Source organism: Epinephelus moara, chromosome 7 (genome assembly GCF_006386435.1).
Source record: "Epinephelus moara isolate mb chromosome 7, YSFRI_EMoa_1.0, whole genome shotgun sequence".
Lineage (NCBI taxonomy): Eukaryota > Metazoa > Chordata > Actinopteri > Perciformes > Serranidae > Epinephelus > Epinephelus moara.
Genome location: NC_065512.1, coordinates 3,879,386 through 3,900,098, shown reverse-complemented (window position 1 = coordinate 3,900,098; position 20,713 = coordinate 3,879,386). Strand labels below are relative to the sequence as shown.

General features: G+C 40.4%; 1 protein-coding gene across 1 annotated transcript in view; it reads left to right on the top strand.

Moving 5' to 3' along the window:
• ccdc80 (coiled-coil domain containing 80) overlaps positions 1-19,412 on the top strand; it is a 28,428-nt gene extending 9,016 nt beyond the window's left edge. The window contains exons 6-10 of the mRNA XM_050049413.1: positions 5,313-5,449; positions 8,031-8,182; positions 10,887-10,990; positions 17,154-17,237; positions 18,486-19,412. Coding sequence (XP_049905370.1) covers positions 5,313-5,449; positions 8,031-8,182; positions 10,887-10,990; positions 17,154-17,237; positions 18,486-18,808 — 800 coding nt within the window. The 3' untranslated portion in view covers positions 18,809-19,412. The remainder of the gene's footprint in view (positions 1-5,312; positions 5,450-8,030; positions 8,183-10,886; positions 10,991-17,153; positions 17,238-18,485) is intronic.
• The last annotated feature ends 1,301 nt before the right edge of the window (positions 19,413-20,713 follow it).

Below are 20,713 nucleotides of genomic sequence, written 5' to 3'. Positions count from 1 at the left end.
GACCATGATCTCATCTGTCTCATTCTTGTGACTGATATCTCAAGAACACTCAGAGGGATTTTTTTCAAATTTGGCACAAACATTCACTTAAACTCAACTATGAACTAATTTAGATTTGGTGATCAAAGGTCAAGGTGATCATGATCTCATCTTTCTCATTCTTGTGATTGATATCTCAAGAACACTCAGAGGGATCTTTTTCAAATTTGGCACAAACATTCACTTAAACTCAACAATGAACTAATTCAGATTTGGTGATCAAAGGTCAAGGTGACCATGATCTCATCTGTCTCATTCTTGTGACTGATATCTCAAGAACACTCAGAGGGATTTTTTTCAAATTTGGCACAAACATTCACTTAAACTCAACTATGAACTAATTTAGATTTGGTGATCAAAGGTCAAGGTGATCATGATCTCATCTTTCTCATTCTTGTGATTGATATCTCAAGAACACTCAGAGGGATCTTTTTCAAATTTGGCACAAACATTCACTTAAACTCAACAATGAACTAATTCAGATTTGGTGATCAAAGGTCAAGGTGACCATGATCTCATCTGTCTCATTCTTGTGATTGATATCTCAAGAACACTCAGAGGGATTTTTTTCAAATTTGGCACAAACATTCACTTAAACTCAACTATGAACTAATTTAGATTTGGTGATCAAAGGTCAAGGTGATCATGATCTCATCTTTCTCATTCTTGTGATTGATATCTCAAGAACACTCAGAGGGATCTTTTTCAAATTTGGCACAAACATTCACTTAAACTCAACAATGAACTAATTCAGATTTGGTGATCAAAGGTCAAGGTGACCATGATCTCATCTGTCTCATTCTTGTGATTGATATCTCAAGAACACTCAGAGGGATTTTTTTCAAATTTGGCACAAACATTCACTTAAACTCAACTATGAACTAATTTAGATTTGGTGATCAAAGGTCAAGGTGATCATGATCTCATCTTTCTCATTCTTGTGATTGATATCTCAAGAACACTCAGAGGGATCTTTTTCAAATTTGGCACAAACATTCACTTAAACTCAACAATGAACTAATTCAGATTTGGTGATCAAAGGTCAAGGTGATCATGATCTCATCTGTCTCATTCTTGTGATTGATATCTCAAGAACACTCAGAGGGATTTTTTTCAAATTTGGCACAAACATTCACTTAAACTCAACAATGAACTAATTCAGATTTGGTGATCAAAGGTCAAGGTGATCATGATCTCATCTGTCTCATTCTTGTGATTGATATCTCAAGAACACTCAGAGGGATTTTTTTCAAATTTGGCACAAACATTCACTTAAACTCAACAATGAACTAATTCAGATTTGGTGATCAAAGGTCAAGGTGATCATGATCTCATCTGTCTCATTCTTGTGATTGATATCTCAAGAACACTCAGAGGGATTTTTTTCAAATTTGGCACAAACATTCACTTAAACTCAACTATGAACTAATTTAGATTTGGTGATCAAAGGTCAAGGTGATCATGATCTCATCTTTCTCATTCTTGTGATTGATATCTCAAGAACACTCAGAGGGATTTTTTTTTCAAATTTGGCACAAACATTCACTTAAACTCAACAATGAACTAATTCAGATTTGGTGATCAAAGGTCAAGGTGATCATGATCTCATCTTTCTCATTCTTGTGACTGATATCTCAAGAACTCTCAGAGGGATTTTTTTCAAAATTGGCACAAAGGTTCACTTAAACTCAACTATGAACTAATTCAGATTTGATGATCAAAGGTCAAGGTGATCATGATCTCATCTGTCTCATTCTTGTGATTGATATCTCAAGAACACTCAGAGGGATTTTTTTCAAAATTGGCACAAACATTCACTTGAACTCAACTATGAACTAATTTAGATTTGGTGATCAAAGGTCAAGGTGACCGTGATCTCATCTGTCTCATTCTTGTGACTGATATCTCAAGAACTCTCAGAGGGATTTTTTTTTTTTTTCAAATTTGGCACAAACATTCACTTGAACTTGAACAGGTAAGATTTTGGTGGTCAAAGGCCACTGTGACCTTGCATCAGACTTATTGTTGTGAACACAATATCTCAAAAACACCTTTTGGCACAAAGAATCAGAAAATGGTGGTCAAAGGTCGAGGTCACTGGATCGCATCCATCAAATTCTCATGAACGTGATATCTTAAGAACACCTTAAGGGAATTTTTTGGCACAAATGTCAACTTGGACTCAGGAATGAACTGATGATCATACGTTTTTGGCCAAGACTCAAGAATTCATACAGTAATTATTACAAAATTTCACACAAGTGTCTAACAGGATAAAATGATAAAGTGATGACATTGTATATCCAAAAGGTCAAAGGTCAACTTCACTGTGACATAATGTTCTGCAAAAACACTTCTTTTGGCCATTATTCAATGTCATTACTCAGGAACAGAAGGGGAGAGATTTGGTTATATAATTGAATTGATGAATTTGTGACTCTAATCTTGGGTGTTCAAACTGTGCTGATTGTATAACTCTTCTGTGCTGCTGGGGGAATCCATCCATGTTTTCACAGACATGGATGCAAACTGCCACTTGACTGGTTTGCGGAGGCATACAAATGAGAGGCGGTAATTGTATTTTGTCAATGACTCAAGTCCTCAATGACCTGTGAACATTGCTGTTCTTCAGTCACATTTTCACTCGATGTGTAAAAGCTACAGTAAGTTCAGGGGAAATGTTATTGAGAAAATGTTCTCCGTACTAAGGAGTGGAGATCAGAAGAGGCCACGTCTGCTGGCCTGTCCTTGTTTTACCTTTCTCGCATGATGTCAAACTAGATGCTTTCGGCAGCGATCTCTGCTCCAAGTATAACATTCAGACTGTACGTTCGCTCTGCCAAAGCCACAGTATTGTGTGTCTCTCTGTGCAGGTGATAATAGACAGAGCTGACATCTGACTCCTATGATCTTGACTTCTGTGGTCTGACGTTAATTTGCATGTAACCCTGTGGTAACAGTACTTTTATATCACTTTGAAAGGTCACACTTTCATTGCATTCTTAGTGATGAAATAGGAGTGTGTGGGTCTTTCTGTAGGAAATTAGATGAGCTGTTACAGTACAGGGGTCTGTATGTGTCAGAGTACATACCCTCCTTGTGTATCATCCTAAACAAGGGGGCAAGTCTGCCTCCCCTGGAGCTGATGCGTAAGCTGGAGACAGTTAACCCATTTCACACACATTCACTCGGTGCAATTATGACCGCTTTTTTAATAAAATGTCCTTTTTATGAAGCAGCCTCCAGCTACTTGTTCAAAAGGAACAAAACCACTGCTGTTTTTATGAAATGCGCTGTGTCATTTGTGCTTGGCGGCCCCTCGTACTTTGAGAAAGTTTATAGCCGTCCCAAACCCGAGGCTTGGGTTAGTGTGTGTTAACTTCAGGACATGCAAACCCACTTTGTAAAACTTTATGAGTCTGTCACTCCACATGACAACGAGGTTTTATCCAGATGGAATGCTGGAAAAAGCACCGAGGTGACGTCACCCGCCCCCACCCATGGTCGGACTCGGTTACAGTTTTGTTCCACTTACCGGCCAGAAGGTCAGTGTGTGTAGTAGTGTGTGTGTGTAGTAGTGTGTGTGTGAGCACGTACTGTATACAAACAACTAGTCCTTTCAGTGTAGCCCCTCCCTCAGTTCAGGGTGACCTCATAGAGTTTTAAGTTGGTTGGTTGGTGGACAGCATGTCTGTGTGTTCAGTCTGTGTCGACTGTCTCCAACATGTGCCGGGGTTTTCCTGGTTTAATTGCTCATACACATTACATGGCACAGAGAGGATGGACCAGCGACCAAAAAACACTATTCTGTGGTGTGTGTGTGTGTGTGTGTGTGTGTGTGTGTGTGTGTGTGTGTGTGTGTGTGTGTGTGTGTGTGTGTCATGCACACATGCACGGAGGGAGTGGTGATTAAAGGCTTTTGCTTTGGTCTGTATAAAGGCCAGCTACAGTAGATTTCGGAGCCAGATCTCAGTGAATAAAAGCTGCTCTGTGGAGTCTGTCCCTGATTCACTCTGCCTGTTTGCATTCTGCAGAGTCCACTTCACTGTCATGTCAGACACATTTTTTTTCAAAGGCACTTTGTTTTGAGTTTAGCAATGGAAAACACATTTTACTCCTCATGTTTCAGAGCTGCGGACTCACATTGTGTTTGCTTTATTATGGTTTATTTGATGGGAAAGCTTATCATCACAACTGTACATCATTTTGCATTAAGATCTGACAGTAATGTGATTTTCCTTTAGTTGTGTAAGAGCTTTTATTCGTCAGATGTGACAGTCTCATGAACAAAACATTTGTCAGATTTACATTTTTCACTCTGCAGCAGCATATCCAGCTGCAGGCACACTAGACTTGGAAACTTTACCCTCTCTAGTCTTGACATGTTTAAAAGTACTTTAAAATCAGTTTTTATGGAGCAGTGTTGTTGCTTTTAACAAGTGCCATTATTTGCCATGATTCTCCCCCTGATTACTGGGTGTCTTGTGTTTATTGCGGTGTTTTGGGTTGTTTTGTGATGTCATCTGCCCTTTTTTGTATTTTCATTTGAACCTTTTTTTAATATATTTCCCCTCCCATCATCAGGGCTCCCTGGCACAAGAGATATTGTATCTCAATGGGACTTTTTTATTTAAATAAAGGGTAAACTAGAACTATTCCTTGTGGTTGTTCGCCACCACGTATTGAGTTGCACTCATAGTTTACATTTATGTTTGTGAAACATGAATGCTTCACATACACCTTTCTTTCCCCCTGGCAGCACAGAGGATCTATACAATCAGCACAGTTTCAGGGTGAACACCAAAAATTAGAGTCACCAATTCGGTATTTGGTCTGGTCCTGAGATATATCGTTGAATAATGGCCAGAAAAGTTGCTGCTTGAAAAATGTTAGTGAACTGAGGGGTCTCTGACTGATGATTTGAGTCTTTAGCTTTCAGGGAACAGCCCTCGTGAACACCTGGCAAAATACTCACATTTTACCATGATGACACACACACACAGACTCACAAGATAAAAAAACAATACCATCTGTTGGGATGTTATCATGGTTGGTAAACAAAAGTAAAGCTGACATGTCAGAAGTTACCGTATCTTATATGTTCTTATGTTTAGGTTCCACTGGTTCTAGTGAGTATGCTGTGGAACACAATCCTTTTCTCCACAAAAAAACAATTGAAATACGGCTCCATTAATTAACCCTCACAATCAAATAGTGTGAGAAAACAAATATAAGCTATCTCACGATATCTGTCCCACTGTTTCTTTTTCCAGAAAATGACAAACCTATGAAGGGCCTTCGTCAGGAGGACCTGGTGAACCAGGATCTGATCACAGAGCTGAGGAAAGAGTTCAGCATGACACATGATGACTTCTACATGGTCCTCACCGATTCTGACATGAGAGTCAAGGTAAGGCCTCGCTCTCTATAGATCCTCCACAGTCCTTTTAGACAGAGTATGTGAGACGTGTAGAGCCTCGGACACATTCTGTTTGTAGCATGCAGGACCTGCCCCTATAAAGCACGCCCGCCAGAGAAACCCACCAATGCGGCTATCTGACCCTTTTACAGTGCTACACTGTAATGAATAAATGAGACCAAGTGTAGAAAGTCATAATTCATAACACATGAAGACGTTATTCACTTTATAAGTAACAAGATTTAACCCTTCCCATTACCCTTATCTTCACTTTAGCCACCTTTTTTTAAATATAAAACTGCATAGCAAGGACAAGGAGCAAAGAGGGTTGATCGTGCATATGGGAGAAGTTTTCCTTGTACGCTTCCTCAAGAAAGCCCTTTCTGACAGAAATCTATTCATTTTAACCAATGCAACATCGAGAAAAAGTCCTGTTCACCTGCCATTCTCGGTGAACGAGACCCAACAAATCCTCCCATGGCTTCCAGGAGCCAGGAGGAGGCTTCCAGCGTTGTGCTGGAGCTACCTGGGTACCAAGTGAGTATGGGCCGGAAATGGGCATCTTACTTTGAGCCCACTTGGGTATCGTTCAAGGTTCAAGGAATTTTTATTATCCCGGAGGGTCAATTTGTGTTAGAGCCAGCAGTTAAAACAAAAACAACAATTATCACAACAAATAAATAAACAACCATAAAAGAATACACAAGTACATTTAGCAGCTATTTAATAAATGACTTTTTAACCAATTTGTTTTGCATCAGGGGAGATTATATCTGCGCCCTGATGGTAGCAGCTCAAAATTGTCCCTTAGTGGATGGCTTGGGTCAGCCAGGATACATTTAGCTTTTTTCATGCACCTGACCTGATACAGGTCATGGAAGTCATTTAAGGGTGCTCCAGCAATTTTGCTGCACACCTTCACAATGCCTTGCAGCCGAGTTTTTTTGTTTAAAATAAAGTGACCCGTTCCAGCAGATAAATGAAAACGTAAGAACAGATTCAATAAAAGGCATAAAGCATTTTCATAAAAGTGGTGTCAACATTAAAAGTGCGAAGCTTGCGATAAAAGTGCATGCGCTGATGTGCTTTCTTACATACAACATGAACTTGGGGCTCAAAGCACAGCTTGCTATCAATGACAGTACCGAGGTATTTGTACTGCTGCACAGGTTCGACAGATGTTTGTCCAGATGTTTGTCCATCAAGTGTAACCCTGCGAAACTTTGTGGGCCAGTGGCATGGGGCCGACATCAGACCCTGGGGCAAACCCATTTACAGCCCATATTTCAGCCATGTAGTCCCCACATAGAATTTAAAGCTGGGACCGAGATGGGTCTTGCGTATGTTGCCCAGTTCAGGCCCATCTAACACCCAGTGTAACCCTGCATGAAAGCCATGTGGGAAGTGACACGGGGCCGCTATGGAACCCATGGACAATCCCATATAGGACCCATTTTTCAGCCCATTTTCTACCCACCTGGGCCCGGCATACAAATGTTGGCCGGGTAGCAGCCCCTGCTCAGAATATGTTGAGGTCTGCCTAATTTCAAAGGCTCCTCCAGCTTTTCCCTTAAACTTGGAGAACATAATTGTCTGATGCTCCCCAGCCCTCATTCTTTTATGGACCACATCTTTTAAAGGATCCTGAATTTGAACAAGCCGTTATATTTTAACTATCTGAATATGACTTGAGTCAAACTTTCCCTCTAAGTTAAAATACTTGTACTCTTTTAGATGTTGTTCTGGTTAATTCCCATAAATTAGCCGTGTTCCTGTTTTATTCGTGGCTCCGCTGTCCTGTTGGCCTCCGCTCTGTGTTTACAGGTTCACCACCCTCCTCCCCAAAAACTTTCATCTTGTGTTTCTCTTTGAAGGTGGACTGACCTGTCCTCGCACTGCCAGCATGCTGCCTTCACTAAAACACTGTTTTAATTCACACTACATGACATTTGCCCCACACCTGTGTGTGTGTATGTGTGTGTGCATGCCAGGGTAAATCACCAGGCTGTTTTTGGACCGACTCATCAAAGAGGCCAGTGTTCACCTCTCTGCTGACAGAGGCAGAGACAGGGCAGTCTGTGAGTGCACAAGGATGTGGGTGTGGGTATGAGACAGAAAGTGGCAGAGGGAGCGAGCGGAGGGAGGTGTGAAAGAGTTAGAACGAGCCGTGCGGCAGATTCAGCATATCCCAAGGAAGGTGTGAGAGTGTGTGTGTGGCTGTGTTACATATTCATGCTGAGATTGTTTAGTATTTCGTAAATTAACTGGTATGCTGTGTTATGTTTAACCGATACGCCTTGTGCTGCTTCCCAGAAGTTATTATGAAGAATGTTTGTGATGTGGAAAAAGGCGACCGCACATCGACCAACATGTTCCAAAACTTCACTCCATCACTCTATTGGAAACAGTTTCACCATTGTTTAGAGCATTGAAACTCTATTTTCATATCCTCCGTGTCATTTGCAGATTTCTTTTCACAAGCATATTGATTTATTTATCCTGTGGCTTCACCACATCTTGGAATTGATCTTTGGGAGTGTATAACTGGTTCTTGTTGATGTTCTTTTCTCAGCAATCCTACGAGGTTCCCATCGCCATGAAGGCTGTGTTCGACTACATCGACACCTTCTCCTCCCGCATCCGAGAGATGGAGCAGCAGAAGAGAGACGGGGTCGTCTGTAAGAAAGAGGACAAGCCCAGATCGTTGGAGAACTTCCTCTCCAGGTAACTTTTTTCTACATTTTTAAATACACCACATGGCCCAAAGTATGTGGACGTCTAACGCCACAGCTTTGTGGACTCATACACATGCTTTTCTGAGAAAACCATGACTTTACAAACTTGGCTTTCTGCACGTGAGCATTGTTATGTTGATGTAATATAAGTTTTTGCTTGATTGCAACTTCCCCAAAACCATAAAAAGCCCCATAAAGGGAGACTTTGATATTTTCAACCTGGATCCATGTTTTTGTGTCTAAGTGACTAATGGACACCACTGTTTTTAAAATTGGTCCAGTATTGAGCTAGAGGGCTGCAGCTGTGAAACAGGCTCTAACGTAACCACTTGTTGCATTTGTGCACCATCAGTAACGTCCATGGTGAATCAGACTGCAGTCACACTGCAGCTAACTCCACAAATCCATTTAGCAGCTCCACCATACACAGTCAGACACACACGGCTGCTTATTTACTGCTGAATAACAGCTCACAATTCGCACCAACAGCTGATGCTGCTCCACTGTGAGTGTTTTACAGGGTAGTGAAACATCCCTGCAGTTTACAGCCTGTTGGCACCCCAGTCTCATACTGTTCATATGGGATTAGAAGATCATTGCAAGCACGGTTGTTCTCGGGTTTCTAATTAACGCTTCATAAGATAATCATTCGGTTCTCTCCTCTCACTTTGCATGTCTGATAGTCCACCGCTAACATTCGTCCTGTCTCGTCAACGAAAATGAAACATTGTTGATTTAGGTCATTGATTAATATTTTTTGTCATAATTTTTGTTAACTAAATTAACACAGGTTTAAGTTAAGTTCATCACAACGTTATGAAAGGATCCCTACAGAGATAAACCCTTTCCTAAAAAGGGTACGGTCCTTCTTGTTTAACCAGAAACAGCCCCATATCACTTTCGACAAACTCACCAGTCTCCATTTAAATAAACAGCAATTCTATCATTGTAAACCACGCTTAATTCAAAGTCAACAGAAACAAAATAAAACTTACAAAAAAAGTTTCAGTTTGTCTCTCTTCTAGGCCTGAACGATATATCTTTTAAGCATCGCCATCACGATGCACATGTGTGCAATATTTACATCGTGGGGCTTGCAATGTGGCTTGCCCTAATTAAATTAAGCCTGCACGAATAAATTGCAGAGTGATGCGAGTAAAACTCACTTCCGTTTTAATCACTGACCAACAAAACAAGTGGAATAAAGAATAAACGGCCTATTCAAGTGCTGGAATTTGTTATTTACGTGACAATGCCTGAACACAACACAGGCTCCGCTCCATTGACTGTGTGTACAGTGCCGTGCTGCGGGTTGGGCCGGGCTCGGTTACCTGTGTGTGTGTGTGTGTGTGTGTGTGTGTGTGTTTGTGTGTGTGCAATATACTATATAATAACAATATATCAATATAAGTCAGCACGTTTTCAGGTGAAACGTTTCACCATATAACACCATAAATAGTAGATTGTTATGTTATTATATGAAGAGTCCCTCGCGCAAAATAATATAACTTTACTTTATGAAGAGATCAGACGGAGCCCTCTCCTCTCCTCTTATATGCTTTACTCACAAGTGTGTGAATTGACCTGGATATTTCCCAATATCGTGCAGCCCTACTCTCTACACTGTTCCAACAGTCACCAACTCTGGTTTGGTTGAAATAAACGTTTACTTTATTAGTTAGATGTGAACATATGCTGCCTCTATACACACTAAAATCACTGTTCATTTAAATGGAGTCTGGTTGGTTTGGTGATAGTGATTTCTGGGGCAAGGGATCTTTCTCTTTAACAAAAAGGTCTATCTCTGTAGGGATCCTTTCCAAAATGTTGTCAGATGCTTAGAATAACAGTCTGAGCCTGTCAGTGGCAAAAACAATCTCTTTTAGTGGACGTACTGTAAATTGACAGTGCACAAATGCCCCCAGTGGTTACATTACAGTCCGTTTCGCAGTGCTGGCTGCAGGCATCTCGCTCAACACTGGGTCAATTTCAAAAATAGTTGTCTCCTTAGTTACTTAGACACAAAACATAGGGAAATGGGTCCAGGTTGAAAAACATCAAAGTTGCCCTTTAAGTATTTAGAGTATGACCATGTAATATTTATTTTAACATGCATTAAAACAGCCACCTGAAAGGGCACACTGTGTATGGATATTTATTCATTGGAATGGGCTTTAATAAAGCTGTCGTACATATTTTCTTAGTTAAATGTTTTGCTGAGGAGTTGGTCGTCAGAATTATTGGGTGGTCTCACCAGGCTGTTTCCGCTCCCATCAAACAGCTGTTTCTTTGCTCAGTAATCAGCTGGACCATAATTTACAGCGTTTATAAGAAGCATCTGGCAGAGCACGGCAGCCTGTTTGTGTGTATGTGTGTGTGTGTGTGTCTCCCATGGATATTAAAAGTAACAACAAAAAGTACCTCGAGGCTGAATCACTGCAGTCACATATTTTCCTGAGATGTCTAAACCAGACAGGCTGTCTTTTGTTACCATGGAGACCAGAATTTTAGTTTCAGATCACAGCGCTGAGATCTGGCAGGTTTTTGACCATAATTCGGGGTTGTCACCCTCTGGCAGTAATAGTATGGGAACATGTTGGTGTACAAGCACAAACTCCTTGTCTTAGCGCAGAGCTTTCACTGCCGCACCAAAGTGCCACTTAAATCCAGGCTGAAATTTTCTGTGATTGCAGGTTCCGTTGGAGACGTCGCCTGTTCATCATCTCCGCCCCCAACGACGAGGAGTGGGCCTACCAGCAGCAGCTCTACGCCCTCACCAGCCAGGCCTGCAACCTCGGTGAGTCACCCGAAATCAACCTGTCTCGTCACTGACCTGTGACTGGTCATTTAACTCACTTTCCTGAGGTCTGGAAACTTTGCAGGGATAGTTTTTTTGAACTCGGTGTACAGTTACAGTCAGTGTATTACATACAAGAGATGTCTGTCGGCACATCCCCATTTTGAAGAAGCAGCAGGAGTACTGACACTGAAGATGAGCAATGTACTGCAGTGGATGGTGGTAGCAACAAACCATACTTTAGCCTCCTAAAGTTCCACCTAAAAAAAATCAATACACTGGCAATGGCATTATGTTTTCTGGTTGTCCATCCCATTTTTGTGAAGCACTATCTCAAGAACGCCATGAGAGGATTTTTTTCACATTTAGTACCAACATCCACATGAACTCAGGGATGAACTGGTCAAAAGTCAAGGTCACTGGAACCCAACAAAACATGTCTTTGGTAATAACTCAAGAAGTCTTATGCTAATTATGATAACATTTCACACTAATGTCTAATAGGATAAAATGATGAAGTGATGACATTTTATATCCAACATGTCATAGGTTAACTTTACTGTGACATCATTATGTTCTGCATAAAACGCTTGAACAATAAATTGATTAGATTTTAGTGGTCAAGAGTCAAGGTCACTGTGACCTTGCATCCATCTCATTCTTGCAAGGCAATATCTCAAAAATACCTTGAGGGATTTCCTTTAAAGTTGGCACAAATACCAACTCTCAGTCAACAATTACCTGATTAGAATTTGGTCATCAAAGGTCAAGATCACTTTGACCTTTTCGATCGCAGTTTAGTGAACATAGTATCTCCACAGCACCTTGAAGAAACTTTTCAGATTTGGCACAAAGATCCACTTGGACTCAAGGATGAACTATTTAGATTTTGATGGTCGAAGGTCAAGGTCACTGTGACCCTTTTTCCATCTAATTCTTGTGAATGTTATATCTCAAAAACACCTTGGGGAAATTTCTTCAAATTTGGCAGAAATGATCACTTGGACTTAAGGATAAACTGATCAGATTTGGGGGTAAAAGGTGAAGGTCACTGTTACCTTGTGTCCATCACACTCTCGTGACTGTGCTAACTTGAGAAGGCCTTTAGGGAAATACCTCAAATTTGCCACAAACGACAACTTGGAGACAAGAATGAGCTGATCACAATTTGGTGGTTGAAGGGCAAAGGTCACTGTGATCCTACAAAACATGCTTTTGGCCATAACTCAGGAATCCATCCACTAATTATGACAGAATTTCACATAAATGTCTAACAGGATTAAATAATGAAGTGATGACATTTTATATCCAAAAGGTCAAAGGTCAGATATTGAATTGGTGACACTAATCTTGGGTGCCCATCTCGAAATTGTGTAGATCTTCTGTGCTGCCTGGGGGAAGATGTGTGTGAAGCATTCATGTTTTTGCAACTTGATGGGTTTGCAGAGGCATACAGCTACAGGGCGTTAATTCCAAGTCTCAACGAAGTCTGGCCTTGAAGAGAGCGATAAAAGGGCTTAATATCTCTGTCAGAAATCACTGTTTGACAGCAGTGAAAATAGTCTAAATATAGTGTACGCTTAAACTGATAATAATTCTTTTTAGGTGACTAAAAAGCTTTGTGTTGCTGACATCATCTACAGCAGTAGATTGCCTGGCTCCTATGTCAGACTCCGGCCTGCTTCTCCAAACTTGGAGCGTGCCGACTGACATCCAGTGGTTGTAATATACAACAGATGGATAATCTTATCTATGGATGAGTACCCCATACAACCCACTTCCGAAAAAACTGAACTATCCCTAGTAGGCTACATGTTTGAGAAAAAGATCTCAAAACTTAATTTGAGTGAACTAATTCTTTAAAGTGGTTTATGTTTTGCTCTTATTTTGACATTATGGTGCCGTTTCTGCTGATGAGTGCACCTTGCATTAGTCTGACTGGTGCTGTCAGGACTTTGGATTCCATGCTGCTGTTTTCTGCCCTTCTTGTTTGTGTGCTGAGTGTCTCCGCTCATACTGACTACTCTTTCTGTGCTCCAAACTATTTCCTGTTGCTGCAGCCAGAAACAAACTAACAAACAAAACAGAAAGCTTAACCCCCCAGGAAAGACCCACCTGAAGAGAGAATGTAGATGAACATTCAAGTGATTACAATTGAGCGAAATATAATCTCTCATCTGTTTTTTTTTCTTTGTGCTTCTCAGCTGAACGCCTGATATGTTCTGGTGACCTTAGCTTAACCCAGGCATGTGTTCTGTCACTGCCTGCCAGAGTATTACTTAGACCACTTATGAATATGTTTGTCACATGAAGATGTTGATTACACGGGATGTTTTTGTTTACTGCAACCCTCCAGATATTATCAGTGTGTGTGTGCATGTGTGTGTGTGTGCACAGAGGGATGTGCAGAGGGATCCCAGATGACAAAACTGGCAAACGGCTGGTGTGTTTTATCTGGGGGCTAACAAGCTCTTCTCCTTCCCTGACGACGGCCTTTTCCCTCTGCTAGCTAGTCAACTTTTCCACAGTTACTTAAATGTTATTACTGTATATCTCAAAAAGAGACATTTATCTAAACTCTGTAAATCTCAGCAACCTGGCGCGTCTGACTGATTTATGTGAGATAAATGTAAACTTTAAATAGCACACAGTGAACTCCTCTTCTCTGGAAAACCAAATAAATGCTGTCATCTGGAGTTTCTCCCCGACTTGAACCTCATGTTCCCGTTTTGTTTATAGGAATTCAAGATTTCTGACGTTTCTCCCTGGCTCTTACTTCTTTCCCTTACACTCTTGCAGAATGCGTGAGATAGTCAGGAGCACAGATTTATTTGTCACATTTATGAGTTTGACTTTTGCACTATCCGTTATTTGATTCATATGATTACACTTCAAGAAGAAAATTACCAAACATTTAAACAGATTTTACGACTTCATCTAATGATGATTGATACTATTAGTAATAAAAAGATTTTTTTATGTGTAGAGCATAAATTAGGGATGTCAGCTGACTCTGCTGCTCGTTCTCAAGTCACTCTGAATCAGAATATATAATAGACTATTTTATGACATACTATACAGACATTTATATGATATTTTATATGACGTACTATACTTTGACTTTTTATATATTTGATAAAATTAAACTATGACTTTTAATTACGTCTTTATTGCATACTCAACTATGACTTTTTATGCCTTTTGGTGGTCAAAGGTCAAGGTCACTGTGACCTTTCATCCGTCTTAATCTTGTGAATGTGGTATCTCAAAAACGCCTTGAGGAAATGTATTCAAATTTGGCACAAACATCCACTTGGGCCCAAGGATTAAGTTATCAAATGTTTAGGGTCAAAGGTCACTGTGACTTTGTGTCCATCTCATTCTCATGACTCTGTTAACTTAAGAATTTCCTCAAATTTGGCACAAACGACAACTTGGACATGACAATGAACTGATTAGAATTTGGTATTCAAAGATCAAGGTTACTGTGACCTCACAAAGCATGTTTGGCCATAACTTTATATGCTAATTATGACAGAATTTCACACAAATGTCTCATAGGATAAAATGACAATATGATGACATATCGGGCTCTAGTTTCGCAGACCGGGCGCGGCAGAGGCGCAGCGCACCTGCGCTTCGCCAACTGGGTGTGGCCAGGCGGATTTTGTAAGTTTGACACACCGTGCGCCCTGGCGCAGCTACTCCTCTATCCCACCTCCGTCCCTCCTACCGGCGCAAGTCGGAAAGAGGGAGGAGAGAAGGCGTGGAGTGGGTTTTACACACTTCTCACCAATCAAATGAGCCCCTCTCCTCGCCCTTAAATGCGCTGCGCGAAGGCGTAATGAGAGTTTACTCAATTCGCCATGGCAGAAGAGAGCAGCAGCGTCAGACGGCCAAACTTCTCCCAGGAGGAAACTGATGTTTTGGTCCAAGTTTGAGGTCCAAGCTTGCAGTGTCCGAATATACGGAACTGTGAGCAGACCTCCACGGGCTGATGATGCAAAGGTAGCCTGGGAGGAGGTCACCACAATTGTAAATCAATGTTGCGTTTCTCTCGTGCGCGCGTGCTCTCTCTTTCTCTCTCGCAGTCTCACTCTGTTTCTTTTCTTTTGACTTTTCTAAGATGACAGATGCTGAATATATACTCCCTATCTGATGCTGTGGCTGTTTGTGGTTGGCAGAGAGGGATGTGAACTCATTAGTTTGCAGCTGTGTTAATCAAATCAGGTTGGGTTTCCATTACGCGTGCCAAACGTGCCAAACGGTGCCAATCCCCTTTGATCTGACATCAGATGTGACGGGACAGTCGATATAGAGATACATTTATGTGCTGATTGCAGATAGTTGCATTGAATAGTGTTTTTAGGTATTTATTGCATCGTTAATGTGCCTGATATTCTGGAAACCTGCCTGTGAGGTTTTGGTGACGTGTGCACACTGTCTGCTGGTCAGCCAAACTTCGGCTTACCAGCTGCGCTCCCCCTGCGCTGACAGTAGACCTGGTTTCAGTTGGCGAGCTTTTAGCGCACCTTCGGCTAAGCCTTTTGGCACGAAACTGTCACTGCGCCAAGCTGGATCTGTCGACACCTCCCCCTGCTGCGCCGCCACACCCATCTCAGTGCACCTCGGTCTGCCAAACTACCAAACTGAGCGCGCCTCGGATTGCGCTGCTCGAAACTAGCTCTGCGCGGGGTTCGCCACCCTGCGCCACGCCGGGAAACTAGAGCCCTTCATATTCAAAAAGTTAAAGGTCAACTTCACTGTGACATCATAATGTTCTGTTTGGCCATTATTGCATGTTTTCATAGACTTGGATCTAAACTTGAATGGTTCACAGAGGTGTACATCCCCAAGGCAGTCATTCTAGTTTATAATGTCTTTTATGACATACCATACAATGTCATTTTATTTATGTTTTTTTTAACTCGTACTATACTATGACTTTTATATTTTTGATTGCAAACTATATTATGACTTTTTTTATGAGATTCTTTATCACATATTATACAGTTACTTTTTTCATTGCTATTTTCAACCACACACTAGACTATGACTTTTTAACTGTATTTTCAGTCGTATACTTTACTATGACTTTTTTGTAATGTATTTGGTTGCTTACGATACAATGATTTAAAAAAAAAATTGTCCCATACTATACTATTTTTTTTACATTTTGTTTACCGCATACTATACCATGACTTTCTCACATTTTCTGTACATACTGTACTATGCCTTTTTTATATATTTTTTTGACATACCTCACCATGACTTGTTTTTTGTTTAAATCTGCCTTATTAAAAAGCAGTACATGCTCTGACATCAGTATCTATGTCTGTACACTGATTTTCCATATGAGTGAGTCAGAGGACTGAAGACAAAAAAAGCTTGTCTTGCTTATCAGCAGACGCAGACGGCAGTCTGTGAGGACTTCCCCCCTCATGTGTTGCTATTGGCTGGGCTGGCACCCAGGCCTGTTCCCTCTCTCCCTGGCCCAGACAAAGGCCTGTCCTGCTGACTGGGCTGAAGGCCTGAGAGGTTTGATCCTGGTATTCAGCACTTGGCTCCCACCAAGTGAAGCCTGCGTTCTCCTGTGTTTAATGTGGGCTTTCTCGCTTCAGAGGAAACAGCTTTTTGGCAGGACTCTGCGGACCACCACGTTCTCCTCCTTTTACCTAGAAACCAGCGCTTAGATGGTTCCAGTAATGAGCAACCACAGTGAAATCAGCTTGTATAAGCAGGACTGCTGGATACAAAATAGTTTGTCCACATATTGCAGACACAGTGGGCCTTATTCACCAATGTCTTCTAAGTTTTTTAAATATATCCTTAAGAAAAGTCTTTAGAAATGTCTACGTCAGATTCATGACATGTTCTTTAACCTCAGAACTGTTCACACCTGTTTCTGTAATTATGAATCCCATTGTCCTAGAGGGCATGATCTGCGTGCACACCACGAAATTGAAAATAAAAGTTGACAGAATTAGGTCAAGAATGCCTCAGACCTCTCAAGAGGGTGGAGAAGAGACATGAAGAAATTTCCTCTTGAGAATGATTGGTGAATAAGATCCAGTGTTCTTGTTTGAAGTTGAGTTTTACTGTATCATATTTTTTGTCTCTCATGTGTGTTGTTATTGTGTTTGTCGTTGCCATGGTGACACAGGTCTGAGGCACATCGCCATTCTGAAGTTGGTCGGCACAGAGGCACCGGATATGGGCGGAGTCTTGGAGCTCTATCCTATCAACGGTAAGAACTTTGTCATATAAAATTATTAGTGGGTCGGACACACAGTAACACAAGAATTATGTTGGAGCCATAATATAGTGTTTGTTTGTTTTATCCTTATCTAAACAAGGTAAATATAAATATACACATGCAGTTATGAAACTGAACACAGGGTGGCGCATTCATGTGTGAAGCTGCATATAGGTAATGAAAATCAGGTGTCAGTTTCAATCAATCAATTTTATTTATAAAGCCCAATATCACAAATCACAATTTGCCTCACAGGGCTTTACAGCATACAACATCCCTCTGTCCTTTGGACCCTCACAGCAGATAAGGAAAAACTCCCCCCCAAAAAAAACCCTTTAACGGGGAAAAAAACGGTGTGTGGAACTGGAAGCAAACCGTTTTTGACTGTGTTATGGAGCCGTGTCATGAAAGCATGAAGTATTGCCGTTCAATTTGCTTAATAGAATAACCACTGAACATGGACAATGCTACTGCCTGTCTGTGTTATGGTGGGTATGTGTATATTGTATTGAGAATAAATGGATCGCCAAATCCAAATATATAACGAGCACTGGACATTGGTTTAATCTTAGCCCAGAACTTAAGCCCAGAACAAGTTCACCTGTTTGCCCTCATTTTGTTTTGTTAGGAGTCATGACATAGTATAAATAGTACCTCTATTTATGAACATAGTGCCTTCTTTTACTGTTGGTTTCACCTCAAAACAGCTGTCTTTCCTCATACTAAAAGTCAAAATGTCCCAGATCTCCCTCAGTAAAACCAGAATCCCAGTTTTTCCTTAAACTCTTCTGCACAGACCAGTGTGTCAAAGGTCCTCCTATCATTTCACCATGTCTCCAGAGGAACCTCAAAGATTTGCCATTATTGAGGACGCTCTCCAACAACCTCCCAACTGCACAACCATGTGTACTGCTGCTGCTGCAGCAGGGGAATAAAAAATGAATTATTTCTTTCATTTCATGCGACCTGGTAGATGTTGCCCAAGAGAACTCTTAAACAAACAAACTTTACTGGGAAAAAAGAAATGGGAGTCCGGCTTATGCAAGCCGCAAGTCATAAGTGGAGCTGTTGCCAGCGACTGAAGTTGTTCAGGTTTCTGCTTTTGGCATTTGAGCTCAGCATGTGGAGATACAGTAAATGTCAAACAAGTCAAGGAAAACATGGCTGGGACTTCTCTTTTAAAAATAAAATGTCTGTCTTAAATACTTCATTCCTAACCTGAATCTCTGCTCAATCCAGGGAGCGCTACTGTCGAGCGTGAAGGGCTGTCTGGCATGCTGGTGAAGGACATGAGGAACTACTTCCAGATCAGCCCAGAATACTTCTCCATGCTGCTGGTAGGAAAGGACGGCAACGTGAAGTCCTGGTACCCTTCGCCCATGTGGTCCATGGCTATTATCTATGACCTGGTAGACTCAATGCAGCTGCGCAGACAAGAAATGGCCATCCAGCAGTCACTGGGTATGCGCTGCCCTGAGGACGAGTACGGCGGCTATGGCTACCATCAGCACGGATACGAACACGGCTACCAGGACGGCTATCACCAGGGCTATGGTTACTAACTCTTCCTTTGCCTCGCAGCTGGTGCTCGGCACTATCGGCCCTCTTCCTTTCACTTTTTTAATCTTTCCTCCCCATCCTCCACCAGGCAGGCGGCTCACATGGAGCAGGGTCTTTGAATGTTTTGTAGCACTTAGTGACAGCCCCAAAGTATTCTGAATCTGAATCTGAATCTGAGAACGGTTGCTTTCACCTGTCAAGATCTTTGATATATGTATAGCATAATAGGCTGCAAGTAATGGTAATTTCCAAGGGGATTTAATCAGAGCCAGTTAGAGACTAAATGTATAGAAGAGCCTGGAGGTTCAGGGATCTGTTGTGGACTTAGTTTTTGTTGTGTTTTGCACATTATTATATCATCTGTCTCCTTCACTTGCCTTCCAGGTCAAATTTACATATTCATGTTATCAGCACAGACCTTTATTTGTAGATAATGGGCTAAAATAAGACATATATGTATTTATTGGACATCTGTCGCATTTGAGGTGCAGTTATCGATTATTTTATGAAAAGAAGCTGTCACATGTTTTCTTTTGTAAAGTTTCTGTTACTATACAATGTTCTTATTTATACTCTGTTGTGCTATATGATAAATAAACGTTTGTTTACCACCAGTTCTGGTGTATGGATTGCTTGCTGTGCTCAGAATGTCATTACTTAGCTGAAAATTTCAGTTTCAGCTTCTGCATTGAAATAATCTTTTAAGCTACGTCTCCTCCTAGTGGCCTGATATGATGATGAAGGGAATTGTTTTGCTTGTCAGGATGTTTATTGGTCATTTATTAATAATGACAAACCTCTCTATGGTTTAGAAACATGTGTAAGGTACTGTAGTAAGAATGAAAATTAGTGTAAATGCCTTTATAGGATACTTTTACTGCAGACTATAACTTCTTTATATTTTTCATGCCATGATACCATACCATGACCTTTTTATGATATTTTGGACGACATGCTATACTGTGACTTTTTTATGATGTTTTGGACGACATACTATACTGTGACTTTTTTATGATAATTTGGACGACATACTATACTGTGACTTTTTTATGATGTTTTGGACGACATACTATACTGTGACTTTTTTTATGATGTTTTGGACGACATACTATACTATGACTTTTTTTATGATGTTTTGGACGACATACTATGACTTTTTTATGATAATTTGAACGACATGATATACTATGACTTTTTTATGATATTTTGAACGACATACTATACTATGACTTTTTTATAATATTTTGAACGACATACTATACTCTGACTTTTTTATGATAATTTGAACGACATACTATACTATGACTTTTTTATGAAATTTTGGACGACATACTATACTATGACTTTTTTATGATATTTTGGATGACATACTATACTATGACTTTTTTTATGATATTTTGGACGATATGCCATACTATGACTTTTTTAGAATATTTTGGACGACATACTATACTATGACTTTTTTATGATAATTTGAACGACATACTATACTATGACTTTTTTATGATAATTTGAACGCCATTCTATGACTTTTTTATAATATTTTGGACGACATACTATACTATGACTTTTTTATGATGTTTTGGACGACATACTATACTATGACTTTTTTATGATAATTTGAACAACATACTATACTGTGACTTTTTTATGATATTTTGGACGACATACTATGACTTTTTTATGATAATTTCAACGACATACTATACTATCACTTTTTTATGATAATTTGAACGCCATACTATGACTTTTTTATAATATTTTGGACGACATACTATACTATGACTTTTTTATGATAATTTGAACGACATACTATACTATGACTTTTTTATGATATTTTGGACGACATACTATACTATGACTTTTTTTTATGATGTTTTGGACGACATACTATACTATGACTTTTT